This window comes from Stenella coeruleoalba (assembly GCF_951394435.1).
Source record: "Stenella coeruleoalba genome assembly, chromosome: 7".
Taxonomy (NCBI): domain Eukaryota; kingdom Metazoa; phylum Chordata; class Mammalia; order Artiodactyla; family Delphinidae; genus Stenella; species Stenella coeruleoalba.
Window position 1 is genome coordinate 80,722,818 of NC_137153.1, and position 26,863 is coordinate 80,749,680.

At 36.4% G+C, this 26,863-nt stretch overlaps 1 protein-coding gene across 6 annotated transcripts in view; it reads right to left on the bottom strand.

Annotated features, from left to right (window-relative positions):
• Positions 1 to 26,863, bottom strand: part of LOC307189266 (guanine nucleotide-binding protein G(q) subunit alpha) — a 441,007-nt gene that overhangs the window by 54,413 nt on the left and 359,731 nt on the right. For all 6 annotated transcript variants that reach the window (XM_079927177.1, XM_079927176.1, XM_079927174.1 and 3 more), the window contains 2 exons: positions 18,939 to 19,067; positions 16,138 to 16,267 (listed from right to left, as the gene is read on the bottom strand). In XM_079927177.1, coding sequence (XP_079783303.1) covers positions 16,138 to 16,267; positions 18,939 to 19,067 — 259 coding nt within the window. The remainder of the gene's footprint in view (positions 1 to 16,137; positions 16,268 to 18,938; positions 19,068 to 26,863) is intronic.

Here is a 26,863-nt window from a genome sequence, read left to right on the forward strand (position 1 = left end):
TTAATGTCAGATACTAAGGGGGATAAATATCAAAAAACAAACAGAAACATGTAGACATATTATATTCAAGCTGCAAAAAATCAAAGATAAAGAAAAAATCTTAGAAGAAGCCAGAGGGGAAAAAAGCTCCTATAGATTAGCAAAGATAAGAATTACATCTGACCTCTCTTCAGCAACCATGTCAGCAAGAACAGAGTGCACTGATATATTTAAAGTGTTGAGAGAAAAAAATGACCACCATAGAATTCTGTACCCTATGAAATTATCCCTCAAAAGTGAAGGAAAAATAACAACTTTCTCAGACAAACAAAAACTGAGCAAACCTACTGCCAGTAGATATGCCTTGCAAGAAATAATAAAAGAAATCATTTAGAGAGAAAGAAAAGGATGTAGGTCAGAAACTCAGATCTACATGGAAAAAGAATAAGTGAAGGTTAGATAAAACCTTTCATTTTTCTTATTCTTAATTGATTTTGAACAGTTTGTTCAAAATAATACTACAATGTATTTGATTATGAATGCTTATATATATGCTTATGTATTCTTATGTGGAATGAATGACAGCAATGATACAAGAGACTCAAGGGAGGAATTAAGATTATTTTGTTATTATACGGTAGTCACACTACTGGTGAAGTGGTATAGTGTTATCTGAAAGTGGACTTGTATTTGTTTTAAGTGTATATTGCAAACTCTAGTTGCAACTACTAAAATAAGTGAAAAATATATATACAATCTATATGTTTAAGAAGATAAAATGAAACCATATAAAATGTTCAATTAAAACCGTAAGAGACAGAAAAGGAGACAAAAATAGGAACAAAGAACAAGGGCAAAACAGTATCAAATATGGCTATTGATCCAACCATATTGATAATCACTTTAAATGTTATTGGTCTAAATATACCAATTTAAAAACAGAAATTATAAGAGTGGATCAAAACACAAGACCAATTGTATGTTGTCTACAAGGAAGTCACTTTAAATATCCAGACACATGTAGATTAAAGGTAAATGGATGAAGAAATATGTACCACACTAACACTAGTCAAAATAAAGCTGAAGTAGCTATATTAATTTCAGACAGAGCAGACTTCACAGCAAGGAAAGTTACGAGGAATAAAGAAGGACATTACATAAAGATAAAGGGCTTAATTCTCCAAGAAGACATAACAATACTTAATGTACATGCACCTAAAAATAGTGTCACAATATGTGAGGTGAAAACTGATATAACTGCAAGGAAAAAGAGATAAATCCACTATTATATTTGTAAACTTCAACATCCTTCTATCACAAACGGACAGATCCAGCAGGCAAAAAATCAGTAAGGACATAGTTACTCAACAGCACCATCAATCCACTGGATATTACTAACACCTATCGCCTACTTCATCCAAAAACAGAAACAGAACAGAAATCCTTCTCAAGCTCACATGGAACATTCACAAGATAGACCACATTTTGGGTCATAAAACATACCTTGATACATTTAGGACATGACACCATGTATGCTCTCAGACCACAATGGAATTAGACCAGAAATCAATGACAGAAAGATAGCTGGAAAATCCCAAAATATGTAGAGATTAAAAAACACACTAAAGGGGAAAAAAGAAATTTTAAGATAAATTTTAAAATATTTTGAACTAAATGAGAATTAAAAATTATCAAACTTTGTGGGATGCAGAGAATATAGTGCTTAGAGGGAAATTTATAGCATTGAGTGCATATGATAGAAAAGAGGAAAGATCATATAAGGTATCAGACAGAAGAAAGATCAATCATCTCTGCTTCCACCTTAGGAAGCTAGAAAAAGAAGAGGAAATCAAATCCATTTTAAGTGGACAAAAGGAAATAATATTATAGCCAGGCTAACTGAGAAAAAAAGAGAAGATACAAATTACTAATATCAAAAATGAAAGAAGGGACATTATTACAGACCCCATGGACATTACAAGGATAATAAAGGAATACACTGTGATTCCCACAAATCTGATAATCTTCATGATATGGATCAATTCCTTGAAAGATACAATCTGCCAAAACTTATACAAGAAGAAATACACAATCTTGAATAGGCCTATATCTAATAAATAAATTGAATCAACAATTAATAACCTTCCAAATCAGGAAACAAAAGGCCCAGATGGATTCATTAGCGAATTCTACCAAACAGTTAAGGAGGACATTATGCCAATTATCTATAATCTCTTCCAGAAGACAGAAACAGAGGAAAAACTTCCTAACTTATTCTATGAGACAGCAGTACCCAAATATCAAAAGCAGACAAAGATATTACAAGAAAGGAAAACTATGGACCATTATCTCTCATGAACTTAGATACAAATATCCTCAACAAACATGAGCAAATCAAACGCAACAATTGCACACACCATGTCCAAGGGGATTTATTCCAGGTATGAAAGGATAGTTCAGTATCTGAAAATCAATGAATGACATCCATCACATCAATGGGCAAAAAAAGAAAAGTCACATGATCCTAACGATTGATGCAGAAAAAGCATTTGACGAAAATCCAACACCCATTCACCACAAAAATTCTCAGCAAAACTGGAAACAACGGGGAACTTCCTTGACTTGATAGAGAACACCTAAAAAAACCCCTTACAGCTAACCTCATGAGAAACTAGAAGCTTTCTGGCTAAGACTAGGAACAAAGCAGGAATGTTCCCTCCCACCACTACTTTTCAGTACTGTAGTGGAAGTCCAACCTAATGCAATAAGATAAGAAAGGGAAATAAAAAGTATATAATTTGGGAAGAAATAAAACTTTTGTTTGTTCACAGATGACATGATCATTTATACAGAAAGTCTGAGAGAAGTGATGACAAACATCCTGGAACTAAGAAGTGACTACAGGCTGGCTGCAGCACACAAGGTTAATGCAGCATACCAGGTTAGTACAGCATACAAGGTCACTTGCCTATATACCAGTAATGAACAAATGGAATTTGAAATTAAAAACACAATATCATTTACATTAGGAGGAAAAAAATGAAATGCATAGGTGTAAATCTAACAAAATATGTACAAGATCTAAATGAAGAGAACTACAAAACTCTGATGAAAGAAATCAAAGAACTAAATAAATGCGGAGCTATTTCATGTTCCCAAATAGGAAGATTCAATAATATCAAGATGTCAGTTTTTCCTCACTTGATCTACAGATTCAACACAATCCCAATCAAAATCACAACAAACTGATATCAACAAACCGATTCTAAAGTTTGTATGGAAAGGCAAAAGACCCAGAATAGACAACGCAATACCGAAGAAGAAGAATAAAGTTGGAGGACTGATACTATTTGACTTCAAAACTTACCTATAAAGCTGTCATATCAAGACGGTATTGGCGAAAGAACAAATAGAGAACCCAGAAATAGACCCACATAATTACAGTCAACTGATCTTTGATAAAAGAGCAAAAGCAATAAAATGGAGAAAAGACAGTCTTTACAACAAATGTTGCTGGAACAACTGGATATCCATATATTAAAAAAAAAAAAAGACTCTAAACACAGATCTTTCACAAAAATGAACTAAAAAATGGATCACAGACCTGAATGTAAAATGCAAAACTATGAAAGTCTAGGATGAAAATCTAGATGACCTTGGGATGGCAATGATGCTTTAGCTATAACACCAAATACACAATCCATGAAAGAAATAACTGATCAACTAGACTACATTAAGATTAAAGACTACTCTGCAAAAGACAATGTCAAAAGAATGAGAAGACAAGCTACAGACTGGGAGAAAATATTTGCAAAAGATGTAACTGATAAAAACTGTTATCCAAAATATACAAAAACCTCTTAAAATACAACAGTAAGAAAACTAACAACCAGATGAAAAAATGGATACCTGAACAGCTCACCAAAGAAGATATGCAGATGACAACTAAGCATATGAAAAGATGCTCCATATCATATGTCATTAGGGAAATGCAAATTAAAATAAAGAAGTATCTCTACATACTAATTAAAATGGCCCAAATCTGGAACACTGACAACACCAAATGCTGGGGAGGATGTGCAGCAACAGTTTTCATTCAGTGCTGGTGGGAGTGCAAAAATGGTACAGCCACTTTGGAAGCCAGTTTGGTAGTTTTTTACAAAACTTAACACCCCCTTATCATATGATCTAGCAATTGCACTTGCTGGTATTTGTCGAAAGGAGTGGATAACTTATGTACACACAAAAACCTGGACATGGATGTTGACAGCAGCCTTATTCATAATTGCCAAAACTTGGAAGCAACCAAGATATCCTACTGTAGGTGAACAGAATAATACACTGCGGTACATCCCGACAATGGAGTATTACTCAGCACTAAAAGGAAATGAGCTATCAAGACATAAAAGGACATGGAGGAGTCTTAAATGCATGTTAATAAGTGAAAGAAGCCAATATGAAAAGTCTACATTCTGTATAATTCCAACGTAGGACATTTGGAAAACGTAAAACCCATGATACCACAATGGTGAATACATGTCATTATACATTTTTCAAAATCCATACACTACACAACGGAAAGAGTGAACCTTAAACTATGGACTTTGAGTGATAAGTGTCAATGTAGGTTCACTGATTGTAACAAATGTACCAGATGTAACAAACTCCTTGTTAGGATGATGATAATGGGAGAAGCTACACACGCATGGGGGAAATTGCTGTACTTTTCGCTCAATTTTGCTGTGAACCTAAAACTGCTCTAAAAAAATTAAGTCTCTTTATATATAAAGAGACTTACATATTATATAATTGTTTTTATATATAAAAAACAATTAGACTTCCTAAATATCCCTTCCCCCCACCGTTCCCCCCTGGTAACAATAAGTTTGTTCTCTAAGTCTGTGAGTCTGTTTCTGTTTTGTAAATAAGTTCATTTGTATTATTTTTCTTTTAGATTCCGCATATAAGTGATATCATACTTCTGACTTACTTCACTCAGTATGACAATCTCTAGGTCCATCCATGTTGCTGCAAATGGCATTATTTCATTCTTTTTAATGGCTGAGTAATATTCCATTGTATATATGTACCACATCTTCTTTATCCATTCCTTTGTTGATGGACATTTAGGTTGCTTCCATGTCTTGGCTATTGTAAACAGTGCTGCAGTGAACACTGGTGTGCATGTATCCTTTTGAACCATGTTTTTCTCCAGATATATATATAGTTAGGGAGTTTGGAACGGACATGTACACACTGCTATATTTAAAATGGATAACCAACAAGGACCTACTGTATAGCACAGGGAACTCTGCTCAATATTATGTAACAATCTAAAAGTGAAAGGAATTTGAAAAAGAATAAAAAACTAACAAATCAAAAAAAAAAACCCAATTAGATAGTAGTGATTTTGTCCAATTCAGTGAATATACTAAAATCCATTGATGTGCACACTTTAAGAGGGTGAATTCGATATTTTATGAATTAAATCTCAATAGGCTGTTTAATCTCTTCTACTATTTTTCAATTGAATCTTTTCTACTTCCTGTATGGCTGGACTCCGCTTCTGAAATACTCTTTCCTTCCCAAGTGAGTCACCCGTTCAGCAAGTCTCCTGCAAGTGTGTATAGTCTGTCCACTGCTGCCCTCACCCTGCTGCCCTCACCCAGTTTGCTGCTACCAACTGACTTCCTACTGCGCAGTCCCCATCTCTTATGAAAACACTGAGCCTCGTCTGTGGACTCACCCAGACTGAAAAGCAGGACACTAGCACTTCTGGTTTGCTTCTTGCATAACTGCTTTATTTCAGCAAAGAACATTTCTGACGTAAGAAAAAAATCTTGATGACAAAAAGAATAATTCAACAGGAATATGCAAAAACTTCAAACTTATAATGTACATAATAATGAAGTCTCAAAATATAAGTGTGGAATTTAAAATATAGACAAGTTTACAACCAAAGTGGGATATTAAATGAAAACAAAAAAAAACAGACAAACAAAAAAACACCTCAGTCAGTGAGGGGAAAAAAACCCCCTACACACTGTTTTTCAGATGGCTTTATTTTTTTCACCCCCAAAAGTGAGAGGACATTTTTTTCGTTTTTTTCAGGGATTCATTTCTGTATACAAAATATTTTTATAACACAGGATTGGAGATCATATATCAAATGACTCTGCCAATGTATGCAATTTTTACTTTACAGGTATATTTTTACTCTATTTATCTAAAAGAAATATATACCTTAAAATAAAAGTTTAATTTAAATTAAATTTAAATATTTAAAAATTTTCCAACGTTCCCAAATTACATAAATGGGTAGTTGCTCTCCAAGTGATTTCAGTATCAAAGAAAAATCACATGCTAGTGGTTAATTATTTATGTTTATAATGTTAAAATGCTGGTGTTAATATTAGCATTTAATTTTTAAATGCATTTAGAGTAAACAAAATAAAGGTGGAACTACGCAAGTAACAATTCAAAACCAAAAAATTTATAGCAAATGTCACGTTAAAATGTCCATTTCCAAAATACAAATGCTTATGCACTACAATTGGGAGGAAAAATTCCTTAAGGAGGACATGTAAAGGACAAAGTTTAAAAGACCAATAAACTGAGCCACACCAAAACGCACCATTTAAGGCAGTAAAAAGCAAGTCACAGAGTAGCAGAAGTTATTTGCAATATAGATAACATACAAAGAGCTTGAATCAAGAATATAAAAAGGACTCTATGGGGACTTCCCTGGTGGCATAGTGGTTAAGAATCCACCTGCCAACGCAGGGGACACGGGTTCAAGCCCTGGTCCGGGAAGATCTCACGTGCGGTGGGGCAACTAAGCCCGTGCTCCACAACTACTGAGCCTGCGCTCTAGAGCCTCTGAGCCACAGCTACTAAGCCCGTGCGCCTAGAGCCCGTGCTCCGCAACAAGAGAAGCCACTGCAATGAGAAGCCGGAGCACTGCAATGAAGAGTAGCCCCCGCTCACAGCAACGAAGACTCAACGCATCCAAAAATAAATAAAAAATTCAAAAAAAACACAAACTGATTTCTTTAAAAAAAAAAAAAAAGGACTCTATGTTAATAATGTTTTTCCAAAAAGTCAGATCAATGGAAAACTGGCAATAGAATCAAATAGGCACTTCAAAAAGAGGACACCCAATGGTAAAGAAATACATAAAGAACTCAGTCTCATTATAATCAGGGAAATGCAAATTGACACCACAGTGAGATGCTACTACACACCCATTATAATGATTAAAATTGAAAAGCTGACCATATCTTTGTTAGCAAGGATATTGGTCAACAGGAACACACATGTACTGTTGGTGGAAGTGTAAACTGTTTTCAAAGTTCAAACTGGTAGTGTAGTGGGTTGAATGGTGAACCCCTCAAAAGGTATGTCCATGCCATAACCCCTAGAACCTGTGAATGCAACCTTATTTGGAAAAAGTCTTTGCAGATGTAATTAAGTTAAGGATTTTTAGATGAGATCATTCTGGATTATCTACTGGGCCCTACATCCAATGACAGGAGTCCTTTTAAGAGACAGCGGAGAAGACAAAGACACAGACAAGAAGGCCATGTGAAGACAGAGACTGGAGCTATGTAACCAGAAGGAATGCCCACAGTCACCAGAAGCTGGATGAGAAAAAGAAGGGATCCTCCCCGCTATAGCCTTCAGAGGGATTTCAGCCCTGCTGATACCTTGGACTTCTAACCTCCAGAATTATGAGCCAATAAATGTCTGTGGTCGTAACCCACCAAATTTATGGTGATCTGTTACAGCAGCCCTAGAAAATGAATATAGGCAGTATCTAGTACAGTTGAACATATACATTCCCTGTGAACTCTAGTCAGGAGAAAATCAGGCACATATAAGGCAAAAAACATGAAAAGAATATTCATATCAGCATTATTCATAAGAGTCCCAAAGAGAAAACCACTCAGATGTCCATCAAAAATAGGATGGAAAAATGAATTGTGGTATATTCATTTAATTGAATAATATAAAGTAATAAAAATGAAAAACTAAAGCTACACAACATGGATTTATCTAATAAACTTATTCTGAACACAAGAAGGTAACACAAAAGAATTCATTTACTTTCATTTATATGAAGTTCAAAATACGCAAAATTAATCTACGGTGTTAGAAGTCAAAATAGTACCCTTGGGGAAGAGGACACGGGGTGGTTTTAATAGACATAATGCTAGAACCTTGCACCCCAAAATTTGAAATCACAATTTTAAGTGATGTGGAACATTTATAAAAATTGACCACTTCAATGACAAAAGCAATGTTCTAAACAATAAATGGTGACATTCATGGATGGTAACATTCAATACTGTAAAGTTGAGAAACCAACCTCAAATTTATCTATACATTTATTAAAATTCCAATCAAATTTGTGTTTTGGTATTTGATAGGCTGATCTTAAAATTCAAATGAAAGACTAAAAAACCAAGAATAGCCAAGAAAATTCTGAAGAGCAACAAGGTAGGTAGACTTGATACTCTAGGTATCTAAACTGTTGATCTGATAACTTTTATATTGCTACAGGAGTAGTAAATACATCAGTCAAATAGAGGGCCCAGAGAAAAGACCCATGTGTGTAATAAAACTTGACTCACATCTCAAGTGTCATTAATATTGATGGGAAGAAGGACTACCAGATGAGCTAACAAAATAAAAAAATACATCTGCTTAAAGTCCTTGGAGTGCTAAACAGTAGTGAAGAAATACCAGGTCAGAATTTGGGGAAGGACAAGTCTGGAGAAGTGAGCCCAGGCTTTGGGGCCACTTTCCCATGGAGGTATTTGCTGATTCTGGAGATGGCAGCTGAGAGACCTGAGGGGATGAGGCTCCAGTGAACCACAACTGCTTTGTCCTAGGCTATGCACTGGGAGTGAGGGTATGCCCAAGGAAACAGGCACCTGCAGCTCAGCTCTCTAGCCACCAAAAGGGCTAACATGAAAAAGACTGACAATACCAAGGGTTGGCAAAGATGGGAAGTGACAGGAACTTTCTGACATGGCTGGCAGGACTGTAAATTGGTTCATTCCCTTTGGAAAATACTTTCACCTTATCTATTAAAGTTGAAGATATGTATTCCCTATATGCCCGCAATTCTACTCCTAGGTATATAGCCAACAGAAATGTAAAACCAGGTACATCGAGGGACCTTTACATGAATATTCACGGAAATGTTATTTGTAATATTCCCATACTGGAAATACGTGAAAAGTCTATACTTAGTAAAATGGATAAACAAATTGTGGTATTTTTAGGCAACAGAATACTATATGGCAATGTAAACGAATGAGTTATGTAAAATATATATACCTTACAAACATAACACTGAGCAAAAGAAGCCAGACACCAAGGTTTATATAAATAGCATACTGCTTTTAAAGGTCAAAAAACACACTATTTGATTCCCTTTGTGTAACAGTTAAACACTAGTAAAAACCATAGTGTTCAGGAATGCATAGTTAAGCATTGAAACTAAAGAGAGAAGCAAAGAAGTGATTACCTTACAGAACTGTGGTTACCTGCTGGGGGAGGGGCACTAACAGGGCTTCAGTGGTCTTACAATGTTCTATTTCTTGACAGGGGTTTTGGACGCACAGATGCTTTGTGATAAACCAATGCTCTGCACGTTTTTTGTATTTGTGTGCTTTTCATGTATCTTTCATAATTAAAAAGGTAAGAAAACAGCAGTGGAGATGGATGACGGATTTATTATTCAATACATGGTATTCGATCAACTGAACAGAAATATGGCAAGAATATATTAAATCTTTACTTCCTATCACACACAGAGATCAATTACAGGTGTATAAAAAACCTAGGAAAAGCAAAAACCTTGTAAGTTTTAATAGAAAATATGGGATGGATCTTCATATTCTATGGAATAAAATTAATTCCTGAAGAAAATACAATAATACAACCAATAAAGGCAATGAGTGAGCTGACCACATTAAGATGAAAACTGTTCTATAAGATAAAGTGAAAAGACAAACCATACACTAATAAGTTCTATATGTATAACCAGCAAACAGTAATAACCAGACTACTGAAAACTGCGTATGTATCGACTGAAAAAAGAGACAACTCCACTGGGGATTGGGGTGAGGGAGAGAACAGGCAAGGGTAGGAAAAGGTGATCCATATTACAAACAACCTGGCTGGCTGAGATGAAACATGGTAGGGCATAGTCACACAATGGAATGAGACGGTGATCTAAATAAATGAATTAGAGCCATGTGCTGCAACATGAAAAAAATCTCTAAAACAATGTTGAATTAAAAAAAAAGGACAAAATGCAAAATAAAATCATTTTACAATAATAAAATTTATAATCATGCATACTATTTAAAATCCAATATTACATATTCCTTATCAACACATATATATATATAGTAAAAACATGAAAAAATATGCTTAGGAATGATAAATGTTAACTTGAGACCAGTGGCTTCTTCTGGGGAGAGAGAGAAAGGAATCAGGGAAGTTTACACAAGGACTTTGATTGTATCTATACCATTTTATTTCAGTGAAAATAAAGATTCAAAGCAAATATGTCAAAAATTTCAAGTTCTCTATAATTTTATAGTCTCCTGTATCACTGAAATAAAAACAAAGGTAAACCAAGTGCACTTCCCTAGCTATTCTCAGTTTTATTCTTACATCAAGCTGTGGGTTTAGACCCCATGTTGCTGGCCCATCACAGACTTTGATACCATGGCACCAACTTACACTGAAGGAAGCTTAAGAAACAGGCCTCGTGATTCTGATATTTGGCTTCCTGGAGGGGATTCTCATCATGGATATAACTTACTACCTCCTGCAGCATCTCTGTACAAGGTTGAGGGAATAGTCACTGGGAGGGCCCAGTACCAGGAGAAGCTAACTTTTTCTTTTTATATAGACATAGTGAATCTTGTAACAGACCATGGTTACTTCCTTTTATTGGGTGCTAAGAGACGCTTGACTAAATCTATGGACTACCACTAGGAAAGGTACCTGATTGCCTGATTTGTATTTTAATTCTTCATCTCACTCTCCAATCCTTACTGTCCTTTCATCCAGATTTTTCAGGTGATTTATTTTATCCTACTGTGTGTATGTGATTATGTACACACACACACACGGAGGCATATAATATAAAGGAAAAATCTGATAGATTTCTATTATATTAAAATTTAAAACTTCTATAGATCAAAAGGCACCATTAAGAGAATAAATGGCAAGCTACAAAGTGGAAGAAGATGTTTGCAGTACACATGACAAAAGGTTTACATCCAAGAGTGTAAGGAACTCCCACAAATCAGAAAAAAAAAAAAGATGGAAAATTCAAAAGAAAAATGGACAAAGTTGGTAAACAGCAGAGCTAAAGTTCCAGCCTGAAGTCTTACTTCATTTTACTTAAAAAAATTATCATTTCACGTATTTGTAATGCCATCACCTAGCAACAATGACCATCACGCTTTACACTTTGGTCCTGGTAGAAAATCTTCCGTTTTCTTTTTTTTTGGGGGGGGGGGGGTGTGTGCTAATAACCTTCCCTATAATAAGTGTATATATGTAATTTGTTGTGATTACAGAAATCAGATTATACCAAATATACTACTTTGCAATCTTTTTCATATAATTCATCTTCAAAAAAAAAAAAACTATTGCATAGATTACAGTAATATGGGTTCCATATAGTCTTTAAAAGATTTCCAATATACATTCACACAAAAGGTGTCCCTGTGTGTCTGCTTCCCCACACGCTTACCAGCACTCAGTGCAGGTCTCTGGTTCAGACTCATAAATGGTGATCAGAATACCTCCTTCTGGCTTCCTTCAAGCATTGAGAACAAAGCAATTAAGGAGGAGTAAAATAATGAGCAAACAGAAATGCCAGCTAATGAAAAGGGTGTGGAAAGGAGTTTAGAAAAGAAACAGTGGCTGAAAATGAACAAAGGAATGAGGAAATGGGAAAGGGGTTAAATATAAAAAAAGTAGGGCGCCTTTCAGGAATCTTCTTGTTAATCAGGCCATGACTCTGAGTCGTATACTAAAGACTGAGGGGCAAGATGTAGCTTCTGATTTCATAATTTGATTAAGAGTCGATAAAGGAGGGCTAGAACCAATCCCACTGAGACCGGATATCTTAACCTAAGCTCGCTCTTTTGGAGTTCAAATTTCTTCTCCTCAATTTTTAGTCAGTTTCCTCCCCCTAGAGCTGAATTTTATCTGGAGAAAAAATTCCCAAACTTCACTTGGAAGTTTTTAGAGCAGAACAAAGTACATGTTTCACACTTTTAAAGAAAATGTTCAGACTCTGGTTGCAGCTGAATAACTTCAAAATGGCTTCGTTTTAAAACTTAGTAGAGGAGAAATATCTGAAGGAAATGCATATTTTAGATTATTTATTTTAATCTAGTTTAATTACTGGTAAAGGATCTCTGGGTGGTCTCATGTGAGTATAACAAGAGGTTAGAGGTGGAGAAGAGGGGTTTCAACTCCTGCAGGGTCAGGATTTTCATTCTACCTCTATGTTCTTGGCCACCTTTAACAGTTCCTCTTGCTTTTCCTCTCAGTTCATCCCTAACTTCTGGAAGACACTGTGAAGCAGGGGAAAGAAAGCTGGTCTAGAAGGGGAGGAATGGGGGCCCTGAGTGACCTGGGCCATGGGCCTTAATCTCTCCATTCTTGTATCCTCAGCAAACCTGATCTTCTCACTTCACGGGAGGTCTGCTGGTGAGATTCAAATAAGTAATGGTTTAAGCAAGTTTTGAATAGGCATAAAGCGCTAAGGTATTATAAATGTCTACTCTCTCCTTTTACTATTCTTTTTTAAATCAATTGAGCAACTCCAAGAATCAGATTTGAAGGATAAATGTTTATGGGAATCCATCCTGGTTCAAAGGAAGACCTGGGGTACAGGGAACTATCTCGATATTTTAATAAAACTAAAACCTAATTGGTTGTGACCATTTCAAAAGAATTAAGGTAAGTTAGAAGCATACATTCAAAAAGGAAGCATCGGAGAAAAGGGGCCTAAGTCTTTGGGATTCTATAAAAAGCTTGGTCTGTAAGACAGTCCCTGAGTCAATATCTGAGAAACAAGTTTGTATTAGTGCTCAGATACTCATGTAACAGAGAACCACAAAAAACAAGGACTAAAAAAGACAGAATCTGGATACACACTGATGAGCTGAAACATGTTATGTGAATGCCTTATTGTGTGCTCTGGCTCTCAGGGGTACTGAAATAATGTACGCGTGAAAGAATTATAGCAGAGTAACTGGCTCCGTGCTGGTGTGCTATCAAAGGGAAACCAAGACAGCACTGAAGGAATATGTAAATCAACACAGCTCTACAACCCTGATTATGCTCACCCACTATCTGATAACATATTTCCTTCTTTGGAGGAAAAAAAAGAAAGAAAGAAATTCATTCCCCAAACTCTTGGGAGGCTGAGAATCTAGACAGACAAAAGCACATCTACATAAACATTTTCAGGATTAATACATAATAAAAGCCAAAGCAATAATCTAAAATAAAATACTTCCCTTAGCTGCTTTTGCTTGTGGTCTGCAATGTATTTTCCACAGTTCCCCAAGATAAAAGGGAGATTGTCAGTATCCATTTCCAGGTTTTTCTCACGAATATATATCAAGGGAAGTACAACAAAGTCTGCTTTGGATTAAAGTTATGAACATCAGATTTCAAAACCAAGAACAAAATGTTTTAGGAGTCTATTCCAGCTTTGTCTCACCAAATCCTGAAAATGTGGGGAAAGTAAATTCTATAGTTCTGAGTTTTTTTAATGATTTAAGAAAGTAGAGAGGCAATGACATTTTCATATATTACTATAACAGGAAAAGAAAAAAGAATAATGGACTGCATCCTGACATTAAAAAATACTTTTGACAGTGTTTCCTAATTACCAACAGTGATGACTATGGCTAACATGGATGAAGAAATTAATGAGCAGTATTTTTTTCTTATTATGTTTAAGATCATCTCCAATACTACCATTAGGCTTGAGTGATATCTGCCTGATATCTGAAAAGAACACCATAAAATTACAAGGTAGGCTTTAAAAATATTCACAAGTGGTTAGAGAGTCCTAATGAACAATAATAGAGTTATTGTTTTAATTTGTAGCATAAGGCATCACCACAGGAATCAAAGAAACTGATGTATTTTTAGATGTGTGTACTGCTTATACATCGAATGGCGAGTTACTGTGGAAACTTTCATTCTGTGGAAACTTTAACTGGCTTTATGTGCTAGAATTAGCTGATGAGTTGCAAATTTTAAAGTGGTAAACTGATTAGCATTAAATCACAAAATATATTTCTTTATAAATAGAATGCATTTATCTCACATAAAATGTGTATTGATAAACACTTGTTTTCCTCTAGCTATATGTAAACAGTGACATAAGAAATAAAATTATGCATGCGTCTTACATCTTCTGTGCAGTTGAAAATGTCTTAAATTTTATTTCACTGGACAGCAAACTAAAGAAAAGAAATGATGACCTTTATAACTAAGGCCTTCCTTCTCTCGGACTCTCTATTTTGACAAAAGCATCCCCCTTTTATGAGGTCCTCTACGACAATGTTGATTTTTTTTTTTCCATTTCTGTATCTCTTTAGATACCCTGGTATCCAGCACACAGTAGATGAGTGCTCAAAATATTTTTTGTCTTGATTCAACATTCAAAGAAATAAAAAATGTTGGTCATATGCTTCCAAGATATGTAGTATGTTTAAAATACTATACCCAAAGATTATGGAACAAGTAACAGATATAAAAATAAAAATACGTATAGAGATGTCACAGCTCAAATTCTGATGGTAACTGCGTAACTCAAAGTGTGATAACTGATTCTCATATATCTTAGCATGCTTTTCAGGCACTTTGCATTACGGCTACAGAGGGCAAATGGCTGATAAACCTCATTGTTAAAAAGAAGTCCCTTAGATAGCAAGATATACATGAACAACAACAAAAAGAACTTCTTTGATTGGTTCAAAAGCCCATATACTTGTAACCCAGGAAACATTTGAAATGCATGAATAGGTAACTCAGCTCTATATGGGATATTGGTTCATAACTCTTCATCAACCCTACGTACAAAAAAAATGCTATGTAGGACTTGATATGTATTTTAAGAGATATTAATACCTGCAGAAAAATAAAGTATTTAAAAGGACCAAAGAAGCCAGAATTCTTATGTACCAAAAAAACAACTGTACAAAATTAGAAGTACATTTTAACATTCCAGATCTTATTTTAATCAGCTATTGGGGGTACTCACTTCCTTCTCTTTATTTTCTACCCTATTAGGAGGAAATTTAATATCTACTATTGGCATGTCAGTCTGCAAACTCTGCCTCTAACAGTATAACGATGGTGTCTTCTCCATTGTCCCAATACACACCGAACTCCAGATCAAAGTCACGGTTTTCTGTGCCCCTTAATTATCCTCCACAATCAACTCTGACTCACCATGGAGCCTTTATCGTCCTAAAAATCCATATTTATACTTGTTAGAATTTCATGCAATAGGGAAGAGATGACAACACTGAATCAGTTCTCCAGACAGGCATATCAAGGATGCTTTGTCAATCACCCAGTGCTTAGTAGAGACAAAGTTATGCAGTAGCCTATAGAATTCTGTAAGAGCAGAAAGGCCACATCACTAGGACACTTCTTGGCTCCAGAACAAACTGATTTAGAGCCCAGCTGCAAAGTCATTCACATTTGCCAAGAGAGGTTTTGAGTACTCTTTGGGACCCACCCCTCATACGAACAACAATTTAAACAAAATGAAAACAGAACAAAACAGGCTGACTCACTCCAACACTCCCAACTCCATCCTGTAGGAAGAAGGTTATAAAATAATGCGACGATTAGCCTAGGGATTTCCTTGTTATTTTCATTTTCAGAGCCTCCGCGTAGTGTTAAAAGTATCACATAGGGTCCAATTAGACCTGAACACACAGACCTGCTCAAACATCTTCCTGTTCTGAGTATACCACGTGGTACCACAGGGTTATTTAAAAAAATTTCCAAATCAGTAGTTAAGAAAGCAATGAAGTCAGTTTACCCCATACCCTATCATTTATCCGTCCAGAGAGCACTCACCTCATTGTCTGACTCGACGAGAACTTGATCATATTCACTAAGCGCTACTAGAAACATGATAGAGGTGACATTTTCAAAGCAGTGTATCCATTTTCTTCTCTCTGACCTTTGGCCCCCTACATCGACCATTCTGCAAGGTTAATAATATTCATATTAATAGCACATAAAAAAATATCAATATAAATATAGCTTTACTTACAAACTTAGGAACCCTACTCTCTAAAGAGAATGGTCATCAAAACCAATCCAATTAACACTTAGTGAACATCTACTAATTTTCTGTCACCTAACAATCAAAGTCAAGACATTCTGGGTAATAACTCATTGCAGTAATTAGAAAGTTACCTGATATGCATAAAAATTATAATTTTGTAAAAAAAAAAAAAATCCTGTGCCAAGCCAAGGAAAAAGTCTGTTTTATTTAATCAAGCACAGAAGAGTCAGAAGCAAAACAAGGTTTATTTGTGTTCAGCTCTAATGGCAAATACTGACTTCAGTTTCTTTTCCTATAAAATGAGAATGAAGATCCTCATGTATTTCTCAAGGAAGCTACTAGGAATGACTACAAATGCATTTAAAAGATGTAAGATGCTACGTATTTCAACATGGGTGTGTAATGCTTCAACTAACTGCAAACAAAACCTCACTGATCTTCATCAGGAAGGTAAGCTTTTGGGGCTGTTTTTTCTTTCCAGTATTGACTATAATTTGGGACAGTCCAATCACATTGGGTAACATGGTGCAATTAGCCTTATGCACAAGTCAACTTGCTAAACTGCTAGAAGTGGTATGTATAAAACATCAAGATGCTATAAGAGGCCACCATTTGAATTATACCGAGGACTTGTTTTTATACATCAATTCTGTGCTCAGGAATCAACACTGGCATCAATTAATTTGAGTGCTAGTGTATACAGAAAATATCTAGCAGAACTTGGTAATGAATCCAAGTTTCTTCAAATTGCTGAATCCATAACTTGACTAAAATGTGCACAATGTTTACAAGATAAAATATTTTCAGAAAATGAGAGTTTTAGGTATAAAAGTTTGAGAGTAGGGCTCTTTAAGTGTTTGTTGAAAACTGCAGTTGTTCCTGGTATTTTCCTGCCTCTAAGGATCAAACCTAAACTAAGAAATCAAGAATCTTCCAGTGACTGCTTTGGAGAGTTTCCTATGAAACATATCTGAGGGGCAAAACAATGGATCCAGGGAGACCTATGAACTACAGACATCAAAACTAGAAGTCTTAGGTCTTTAGAAATATTAAAATGCTAGCTCTTCTCTGATGTCAAGTCAATAATATGCTCATTTATATAAAATCCTCATTCCATGAAATCCTGTCATGCTAAACCCTATAAGATGTTTTTGATGGTAGCAAGAAATTATTCTCCTAAGTCATTACTTTTACTGAAGTGCCAAAGAATGTCCTTTAAAAGCTAGTGCCCAAAATGTAGGGAAAATCCCAAGATGTAACAGTAACCTGGTTTCAGATTTCAGTAATCATAAAGCAAAAAGGAGATGAAAATCTCCATGAAATGCTCTATGTTTTCTGAAAATATTCTAACATGGTTATAAGCAGAAGGAAATTTGGTGTCTCAAGTTAAAGATCTCTAAACGCAATGAACTCAAAACTTAATCCAGAATGCTGGAGCTACCAGCATTGGGAGCCTTGGTGATCATCTAATGTAACCATTTTAATGATGAAAAAAACGAGGCTCAGAAATTATTTCCAAAGTGTCACCCTCTTTATGGCTATGTCCATTAGAGCAGCGTAAGGCAGCCAGATGTAACCACAGGTGCAGAGATTGATCAGAATGAAACACACAGTGCTTTGCAGGGAATGATGGCGGGCCTGCCCATCAGGGTCACATGGCAGAGTTACATCACAGGAGTTACATTCATTTCCACTTCACAACCCTGTACTGTACGTAGTTGTCTTAAATGGATGGCTCTCCCAAGGAGCTCAACTCTCTGCACCCAAAGACATATTCATATGGCCTCATTTCTCCGTGTACCATGTGGTTTGTATTCTAACTAAAAGTACGTCTGAGTGACTGTGTAATAAGAGATTAAATGAAAGTACATCAGTCTTGTTTATTTTTTCTCATCTTAAAGAAAATTAGACCACTTCAGCTGAAGTATTACCCAGAAAGAATGGCAGCAGTAAGGGAGAAACTAATAAACTTTCATTCTATTTTCCTATGTAAATTTAGACTAGGTTAATCAATCCATTTCCAAAACCATGTATTTAAAAATTTTTCAGGCAACTCATTTTAGGAGTACAAAACAGCCCGCATTCTTATTGCTACTGAAAAATTCTACCTTGGTACCAGAGGACCTGGAGGAATCAACATGAAAGCTTCTGACAACCTGTAATTTCTGCTATTAATAGGGTTATAATTTATATCTTTATACAAATGTAAAAATACAGTTTTTACATGTACATGTTTTACATGTAAAAATACAGTTTGTACAATGTACAAACATTGACCTCATAGGTAAAATGATTCCCAACCAGTTTTAGTCTGGACCAATGTTTGAGTAACTTTTAACCATCAGCAAACTATTCACTGATTTCTCTGTGATTTATCTTATTTTCTGAAATAAGAAACCTGCCCATACGCCTTTCCTCTGCTTCCTCTTTCAGGGACACATTATTTCATTTGTGTCTCCAATGATAATAATTGTTATAAAGGTGATACTGTTTTAAAGTCTACACATGGTTTCAATATTCACAGAGTTCACAAAATGTGCTCAAGGCAGAAGAGCTGGCAAGTGGATTTTACGGACTCAGGTACTACCTGAAAATGACACTTTGTAAGTCAAAGGGGTACTCGATGATCCCTGTGGTGGGGACTCGAACTCTGAGCACATCTTGTTGCGTAGGCAGGTAGGCAGGGTCGGCAACGCGGTCCAAGTCATTAAGATAGCTGTAGGAAGGAAGACACATGAGAACGTCAGTGACACCATCACACCAGACCTGCTGATGGAAAAGGAAGGACAACAATGAATCCTAAGACAGAAGTGGAGAGAAGGAAGAAAAGTATCAGAAAGTGGTAGAGTAGCTTGGGAAGCGAAAGATACAGTCAACCTTCTGTTAGTCAGAGCAAGGCTGTCCATCTACGGATGACCTGGTTCACAGTATTTCTCTTTTCTTCTCTTACTGTCAAGTAGAACCCTGACAGAACGTAAAGGGGGAGAAGAAAATAATTAAATGAGTCTCCTACCCTCTACTTGTTTAGCAGGTCTGGTGGGTAAGCAAGAGTTTCAAGCAAATAGTTTTTGAATTATTTATACAAATGTTATTTGTATAAACAAACAGATAACAGAGCTACACATAAGGTCAGGATGAATTGTTTTGCCTTTTTACAGAACATCAGAGCCTTTTCCCTTATAAGACAGCAGCATACCATGTCCTAAACTCTGTCCAAAGCCTAAGTCATTCACAATTAATGTGAAGCCACGAGATTTCTAGTTACTGAGGCAACAATATCGAAGGCCAGGTATTCCCAGTGTATAGACTCATCACACCTAAACTTTACATTTATCTGCTTATATGACACTTTTCCATTAAAAAAAGCTTTTTATTGTGAAATAATTATAGACTCACAAGAAGCTGCAAAAATATTACAGAGAATTCCCCTGTGCCCTTCACCTAATTTCCCCCAATAATAACATCTTATGTGATCATAGAATATTATCAAAACCAGGAATCTGACACTGATCAATACTATTAACTAAACTACAGACCTTACTTGGATTTCACCAATTTTTACACACACACACACATTTTTGGGGGTGTATATGTCTATGAAATTTTATTACATGTAGAGATTCGTGCAATCACCACTGCAATCAGGATATAGAATTGTTCTGTTAGCAAAAAGAAACTTCTGTGTGCTACCCATCCCAATCCTAACCCCTGGCAACCACACGTGTGTTCTCCATCAGTATAATTTTATCATTTCAAAAGTGTTACATTCCATTCACTTTCCATCCTCTCAAATTGCAAAAATAATTTACAACTTTAAGAATGACATAATTTGATATAACTGATGACAAACAGGTAAAAATGACTGCTCTGCATGGCATCCTCATGATCTCAAAGAGTCACTATGTTCCCTCCATCCCTGGAAGGGATGCAGCACAGATATGATTTCAAAACACACAACTGCAAAGTATATACAGAAAGTAACTAAAGTGTGAATAAGATTTAAAGAAAAGGTAGAACCATTATAGACTTGGAAGAGATTAGATCTTCAACCCCTATATGCCCACAAACAAGAGACAGTGAGTTCTGAGACACGTAACAGGGAATGTCTGGTGTGGAGCGTAACTCAGCAAGAGCACAAACACTCAGGTGACATGACTTACCCAGGATAAAGACTGTCTCGCCCTGCTATTCCTGCCTTAGTACCTAAAAGAGTGCCTGGCAAATAGTACTTAACGATTATTTGCTGAATGGATGGATGATTTCCCATGCTGAGATTTAATTTTAGCATTATTTAAATATCCTTCTTACTAGTGGGGTTTCCATATCAATGATACTGTTAAATTTGAAACTGAGTATTGAAAAAAATTTAAGTCTCTAAGATTCATGGGATCATAAAAGAGTAGAGCTACGTCTGACTTTAACAAAGAAATAAATTACTGCCTTTTTGGAGCTGTATCAATTCTTTAAGACAAAAAAGTACAATATTAGTCTGGAAATTCCTAATACAAAGCAACTATAATTAGTATTCTAGTGGCCTTGTCCCAAACACATCAATGATTCTTTAGCTGGCAATTAGCTCTCTACTGGCTGATAGAAACCAGCCCGGTATCTTTAATTATTGTAAGAGTGGCTGGGGGACAAAAAGAGGGAGAGGCTGGGAGAATATGGGCTTGAGAGGCAGGAAGGAAATGTAAAAAAGGACTGGACTCCAAATTTTAGTGAATATCCTGGCACTGTCTGGGAGGTGCCTGATGGGGTTAACAAGCCCATGTTCTGGGTGTTGGCCTGTATCTCATCCTACAGATAAACCAGCTCATGACTCCATAAATGCAAACTCAACTGGGTACTCTGTATAGATGGAGTTTTTTGATTTATGAGCTCCTTGATTTGAAAAAATCGAAATGAATGTACATTTTGAAATCTGCAAGATCATCATTTATTTAACTACTATATACAAAAATTTAATTCAGAGGAATCAGAGAACTTCCAATTCACATTGGCAAGCTTGTTTTTAAATAGGCTGCCCAGTAAACCATTTCTACTCACTTCACCCAATCCAGAGGTCAGAACAGAAGGTGGCTAAGTCTTGGACACAAGGTGCTACTGTGTTCTTGTGGGAAGAGAAATCGTGGCTTTCTGTTTCTTGATCTCTTTCTTGAAGATGAACTCAACAGACTACTCGTTGCCACTTCATTTTTAAACATGTGTCCTTGTACAGGAAAATTTAAAGAACCAGCACATGAAGTGAGAGAGTCCCTGTCACACTGCACGTGAGAAACTTGCTAGTATCTCTCCAATTCAGAAGGGTGAACCGAGCTCTGGGAAAAACACGATGGAGTAACACAGAATCAGGATATACACCTGCGACTGAAAGCCACTGATACGAGTTTAGAGGCTGTCCTAAAAATACTGTCAGTGGTTTCTCTCTGTGAACGCCGGGCACTACTGAGACATTAGCTGAATATCTGAAGCATTCATACGTGCAATAATATTTCCCCCCTGCATCTTTCTTTTGCTCCTTTTCAATGTAAGCATAGTTCAGAGAGTAACAACGGCAACGTAACAATTAACCTATACTGGGCACTTGCTGCTTGCTAGGCTCTGTTCTGTCTGTTCACTGCCCAGGTTTCAACATATTTCAAGGCAAGGAAATGACCATTAAAGATCCTCATACATTTACAATTTACTGGAAAGTGAACTGCACTTCTTGCTTGACATTCTTGTTGTTTTGTTTTAGGTGGATGGTGGAGAGAAAGGCCCACTTCACTTGGAGTAAAAAAGTTAAACTGATCTAATTTAACAAAAGAAAAAAAAAGGAAAAGAACTGTTATCAAGGTCTGCTAGTTGAAACATACATTATCTAGAACCTGAACCAAACCAAACCAAACCAAACCTAGAACACCCCAAGACAAGACTAGAAAAACAAAACAGAACAACAACAAACCCCCCCAATCAAACAAAAGACACACAATCTATTTTCTCCTACAGGAAGGTCTGGGCGGCTCAAAAGCTACCCAAAACTGAAGACCTGTTGCAGATAATTTGAGAAACAAGTAAAACGTGCAGGCCACCTAGACTGGCATCTTTCACTGCCAAAGAGAGGCCAGTGTGGAGAGCTTCTGCCTGTGCAAGCACCAACCCCACGTGTCCCCCTCACTCTGGGCTTCAGGACTTGGAGGGACTCACAGCACTTTCTGCATTTCACATTTGCTTAGGGAAAAAAGCCACTCTACTGCCTTAGAAATGGAGTTCTAGCATGATGAGACTAGCATATCCTTATTGGTTCATTCTTGTCATATTCTGAGAAGAGGTAATGATGGAATAATCTCTTAACTGAATTGTACTTTCCACTGAAGCACCTCATATTTGGGGGAAAAAACGCTGGTGGAATATGGAGGGCGGATGGGTTCATGTTGGATTACTCCATTCATTTAACCTTTAACTAAAAAACACTGAGGTCTGAACAATTTATATTGCAAAGTAAATTCAGAGAGTTAATTATAGTTATAATTTGTTTTGTAGGAATGATTCTGAGTGGCTGCTGAGGTCATTCTCAGTGTGCTGCTATGGTGACAGGCACAAGGTACATTTCCAAGGCAATGTATGTATAACAAGTGGCTGGCAGTAGCCCTCTCCTGATGTCAGAGAGAGAGAGCTCCATGGTACACACAGGACTTATTTAACTGTCTAGGAGTGAAGACTTATTTAAGATTGTGCTTGAAAATGGGTGTAGTCAAACTCATCTTACTCCAATCCATTCAAGGGAATTTAATGACTTGTCATTGCTTTGAGACATTCAATAATTGATAACTTCATAATTGACTAAAAAACCCCAAAAAACCTCAACATTTTCCCACAGACATTTGCCCAGTTAGGGTTCTCACACTCCATGGGGTCAAGGACCATGACTCCCTTTGTCCAAGGCTGGTCACCGACACTCAACCAAGGGCCTGGAACACAGCAGATGCTTAACATGGGACCCAAATTAAAACTATTTTATGGAAAACATCGTAGTGGTTAGAGAGGCAGGTTACACCTTCTAGGAGAAAACAACAGAGTGTGGGGGTTGTTAGATACCCATCTTTACATAACTACTTCTCCGGGCTATGACTGGCCTGCATTATGTAAGACCTAAATTCTGAATTCAAATGCCTCTGACGAATATAAAGACAACGCAGAAAGGAAAGGCAGTATCCACTTAATTTCATTTAGTAGATGCGCTTCCTGCTCTTCTTTAGGTCCTGGCCTCAAAATGATATAATTTGTACATCCATTTTATGACTGTCAGTATCAAGCTTTCAGGCCTTGGAATTCCCTCTAATCCAGGGCAAACAGAGGGAGTGGTCCCTTATTAACAAACGATTGTGACACAGTATCTTTAATGGAAGAAACAGGTTTCTGATGGTTTTCAGTGAAATGCAAGACGACAAAAAGACTAGTAAAATTTCCATAATTCCTTTCCTACCATGAAAAAAATGCAGGGTCATCTGAAATTCAACAACCATCTTGATCATGACATTCTGGTAGGTGCTAAGGAAATGAAAATTCCCAGGATATGATCCCTGCCTGCAATGAGTTTACCAACTTGTAGGAAAAAAGGGGGTTATATGAAGAGGAGAAACAGGGGAGTTTATTAGGGAAGGCATGAATGCTTGTATATTTTGGAAAGAGCCATGTTCTGGGAACTTGTTTGAACTGTCTCTAATCCTTGGTGATTATCCACAAAACATCCTTCTCTAGCATGACTGATTTATAAGAAAGACAAGGAAACCATGCCCATTCGTTTATAATTACACCTCGTAACTGCTAAAGTCTTTATACATTTAACTTCAGTATCACATCTGGCTGCAGAAAAAATAAGAACTTCAGAAAAGGGGTATAATCCATTACTTTAAATGATTAAAAATATATGCGATAAGCTTGAATGTCACTAAAACAATATGCTCTAATCAAACTAAATATGGCATTTCTCTTTTGAATGTTTTAAAAAGAGATTTCAATTGTTCCTTAGTTTTTGACAGTAGTTTGTCAGCAACAGATTTGAGTTGACCTTCACATTTAATTTATGCTCCAATCTGACACGTAATGAGAACTTATTTTCTTAGATCTTTTTAGAAGTAAAAAGAAAAAGCCCTACTACCTATGACTGGAAAGGTAATTGAAATCTAAGCCAAGAATAACATAGAAATTCAAGTGGGTTTGCTTTTTTTTTTAATGAAGGAAACATGAATAAAATTTAGAGATGACTTAGCAAGTAAACAGTATCATATTACAGCCGGGGTTTAAAAAAAATCAATATACGCATTAGGCATACAAGCCTTAGCAATTATACCAAAAGGGGGAAAGCACCCGTGGGTGATAAGTGGAAAAAGAAATCTCTGTAATTTGTTCTAAATCCAACCAAACATAGTAAGATAACTGAATACAGCACCTTGGAGCATTTAATGTAACACACTATGGGGTGTATGCTGGGGTTCTTCAACTCCTGTGTAAGAGCCTCTTATCTAGAGGCTGTATTCATCAATATAAGAGAGCTGCAGTTAAAGTCAGATATTAAGATGAAGTTCTGGCACAGAAAATGACTCTGGGTAGAATTTCACAGTTTTTATTATTGAAAAGAAGGTTAGAAAAACTAGGTCGACTTCATTAAAAAAATTAAGAAGACCGTGTAAGAGGAAAAGTCTTGGGGGATGTGAAAGCTAGATCATGCCTGAGATCTTATTTGACACTGTCAAAAGCAGTGGAAGCTAAGGAGAAACCAGAAACTTATGGTTACTGTGTAGTTTCTACGTGACCACAGGATCCAAAGGAAAAAAATAAAAGAAATTGTCAAAGTGAACTTAAAAAAAAAAAAAGTGAAAGTAACAGTTCTGCAAAACTGCCGTCCTGAGGGGAGAGTCAAGTACAGGTTTTGATGCCAAGACCCAACTAAGTCCCTCCTTCCTCTGGTAGATCCCACTGCTCAGATGAGCCTGGCTGGTAACCTGGTTAGGTGGGTTAGCTGCACGAGATTTCTGATTGCTCATTATACAAACACTTTCATCTCCTTAAGAGCTCGCTCTGTGGAGGGCAAATCAACTTTCCTTTTTCCTCTTTAACACCTGGTACAGCACGATCAGAGTTCAAGGGGGTGCAGCACTTACTACAGAGAATTTGTTCATAAGAAACTATTTGTTTTCAGTACAAAATTCCAGGTTTAAAACACGATCACCTAGTGGTAGCAGGGGGGCTACAATCTCACAGTTTATGAAAGCTACTCAGGGAGAATATTCTGTGGGATAGAACAGAAGAGATCATGCATTTAAATTGTCCTTTGCCAATAAACTAAACCAACCCAGAAAATCAGATTTTTTGAAAGTAAATTAAATAGCTCGTAAAAAGATCCTATATCACTGCATCTAGTAAACAGTTTCAGTATCTTATATATGGATAGTTGATCTGAATGTCTACGGTAAAGAGACCACTCGTGTCAAGCGGGGAAGGAGCGGGGCACCTATGTGTGTGTCAGACAGACTCCAGGGCCAGGGCCACGGCCAGGCTTGGGTCAGAGCAAAAGATTCCCAAGTCTGTTGCCCAAAAAACAAATTAACCTTGTAATTAAGAGCAAAAACAAAACAACAACAGGGGGGAGGGATAAATCAGGAGCTTGGGATGAACGTACACACACTACCATATATAAGATAGGTAACCAGCAAGGACCTACTGTATAGCACAGGGAACTCTACTCAATGTTCTGTGATAACCCATATGAGAAAAGAATCTAAAACAGAATATATGTATAACTGAATCACTTTGCTGTGCACCTGAAACTAACCCAACACTGTAAATCAACTACACTCCAATAAAATTAAAATATTAAACAACAACAACAAACAACAACAAAACAACAGAAGAGAGTAAGACAGGTCGAGAAGGAAAAGGGAAGGGAGCAAGAGGCCTTTTTCAATTTGCCTGTTTGGCTTTGTTCATTTATTCATCTTTTATATGGTAACTTTCAAAGCTGTTGACTAATTTTGACACAATTTTTATACTTCTAAAACATATCAGAAGCATCAGAAGGCTACTTTTTATTCTAGTCTGCTCATCTTGACTGTAATGACAGTGCTTACTTCAGTTAATTTACACATATTTATTGAAAATCTGTTATATGTTCAATTCAAATCACTGTGTGTGTTGGAGAGGGAGGGGGGCTGGGGCACAGGGAGCTGGTACAAAATACTTAAAATATGTATTTTTCCTTTGCCTTTAGGGACATCAGGCTACCTGTGAAGCAAAGATAGCACAGATGAATCAATTAAGAAATAATTAAGTGCCAAACTGAGGTGCTAACTATGAATGCATTAAGAAGGGAGAGATGATTATGAACTGCAGTCACTAGAGAACTGTGTAGAAAAGTGGGGGATGAGTTACAGCGTGCAGACTGAATGGGACTGGAACAGGCAGAAGAGGGGAGAAAAGAGAGATGGGAAGAAATCAGCAAAGAAATGTAATTTACTTATTCTTTTATTATGT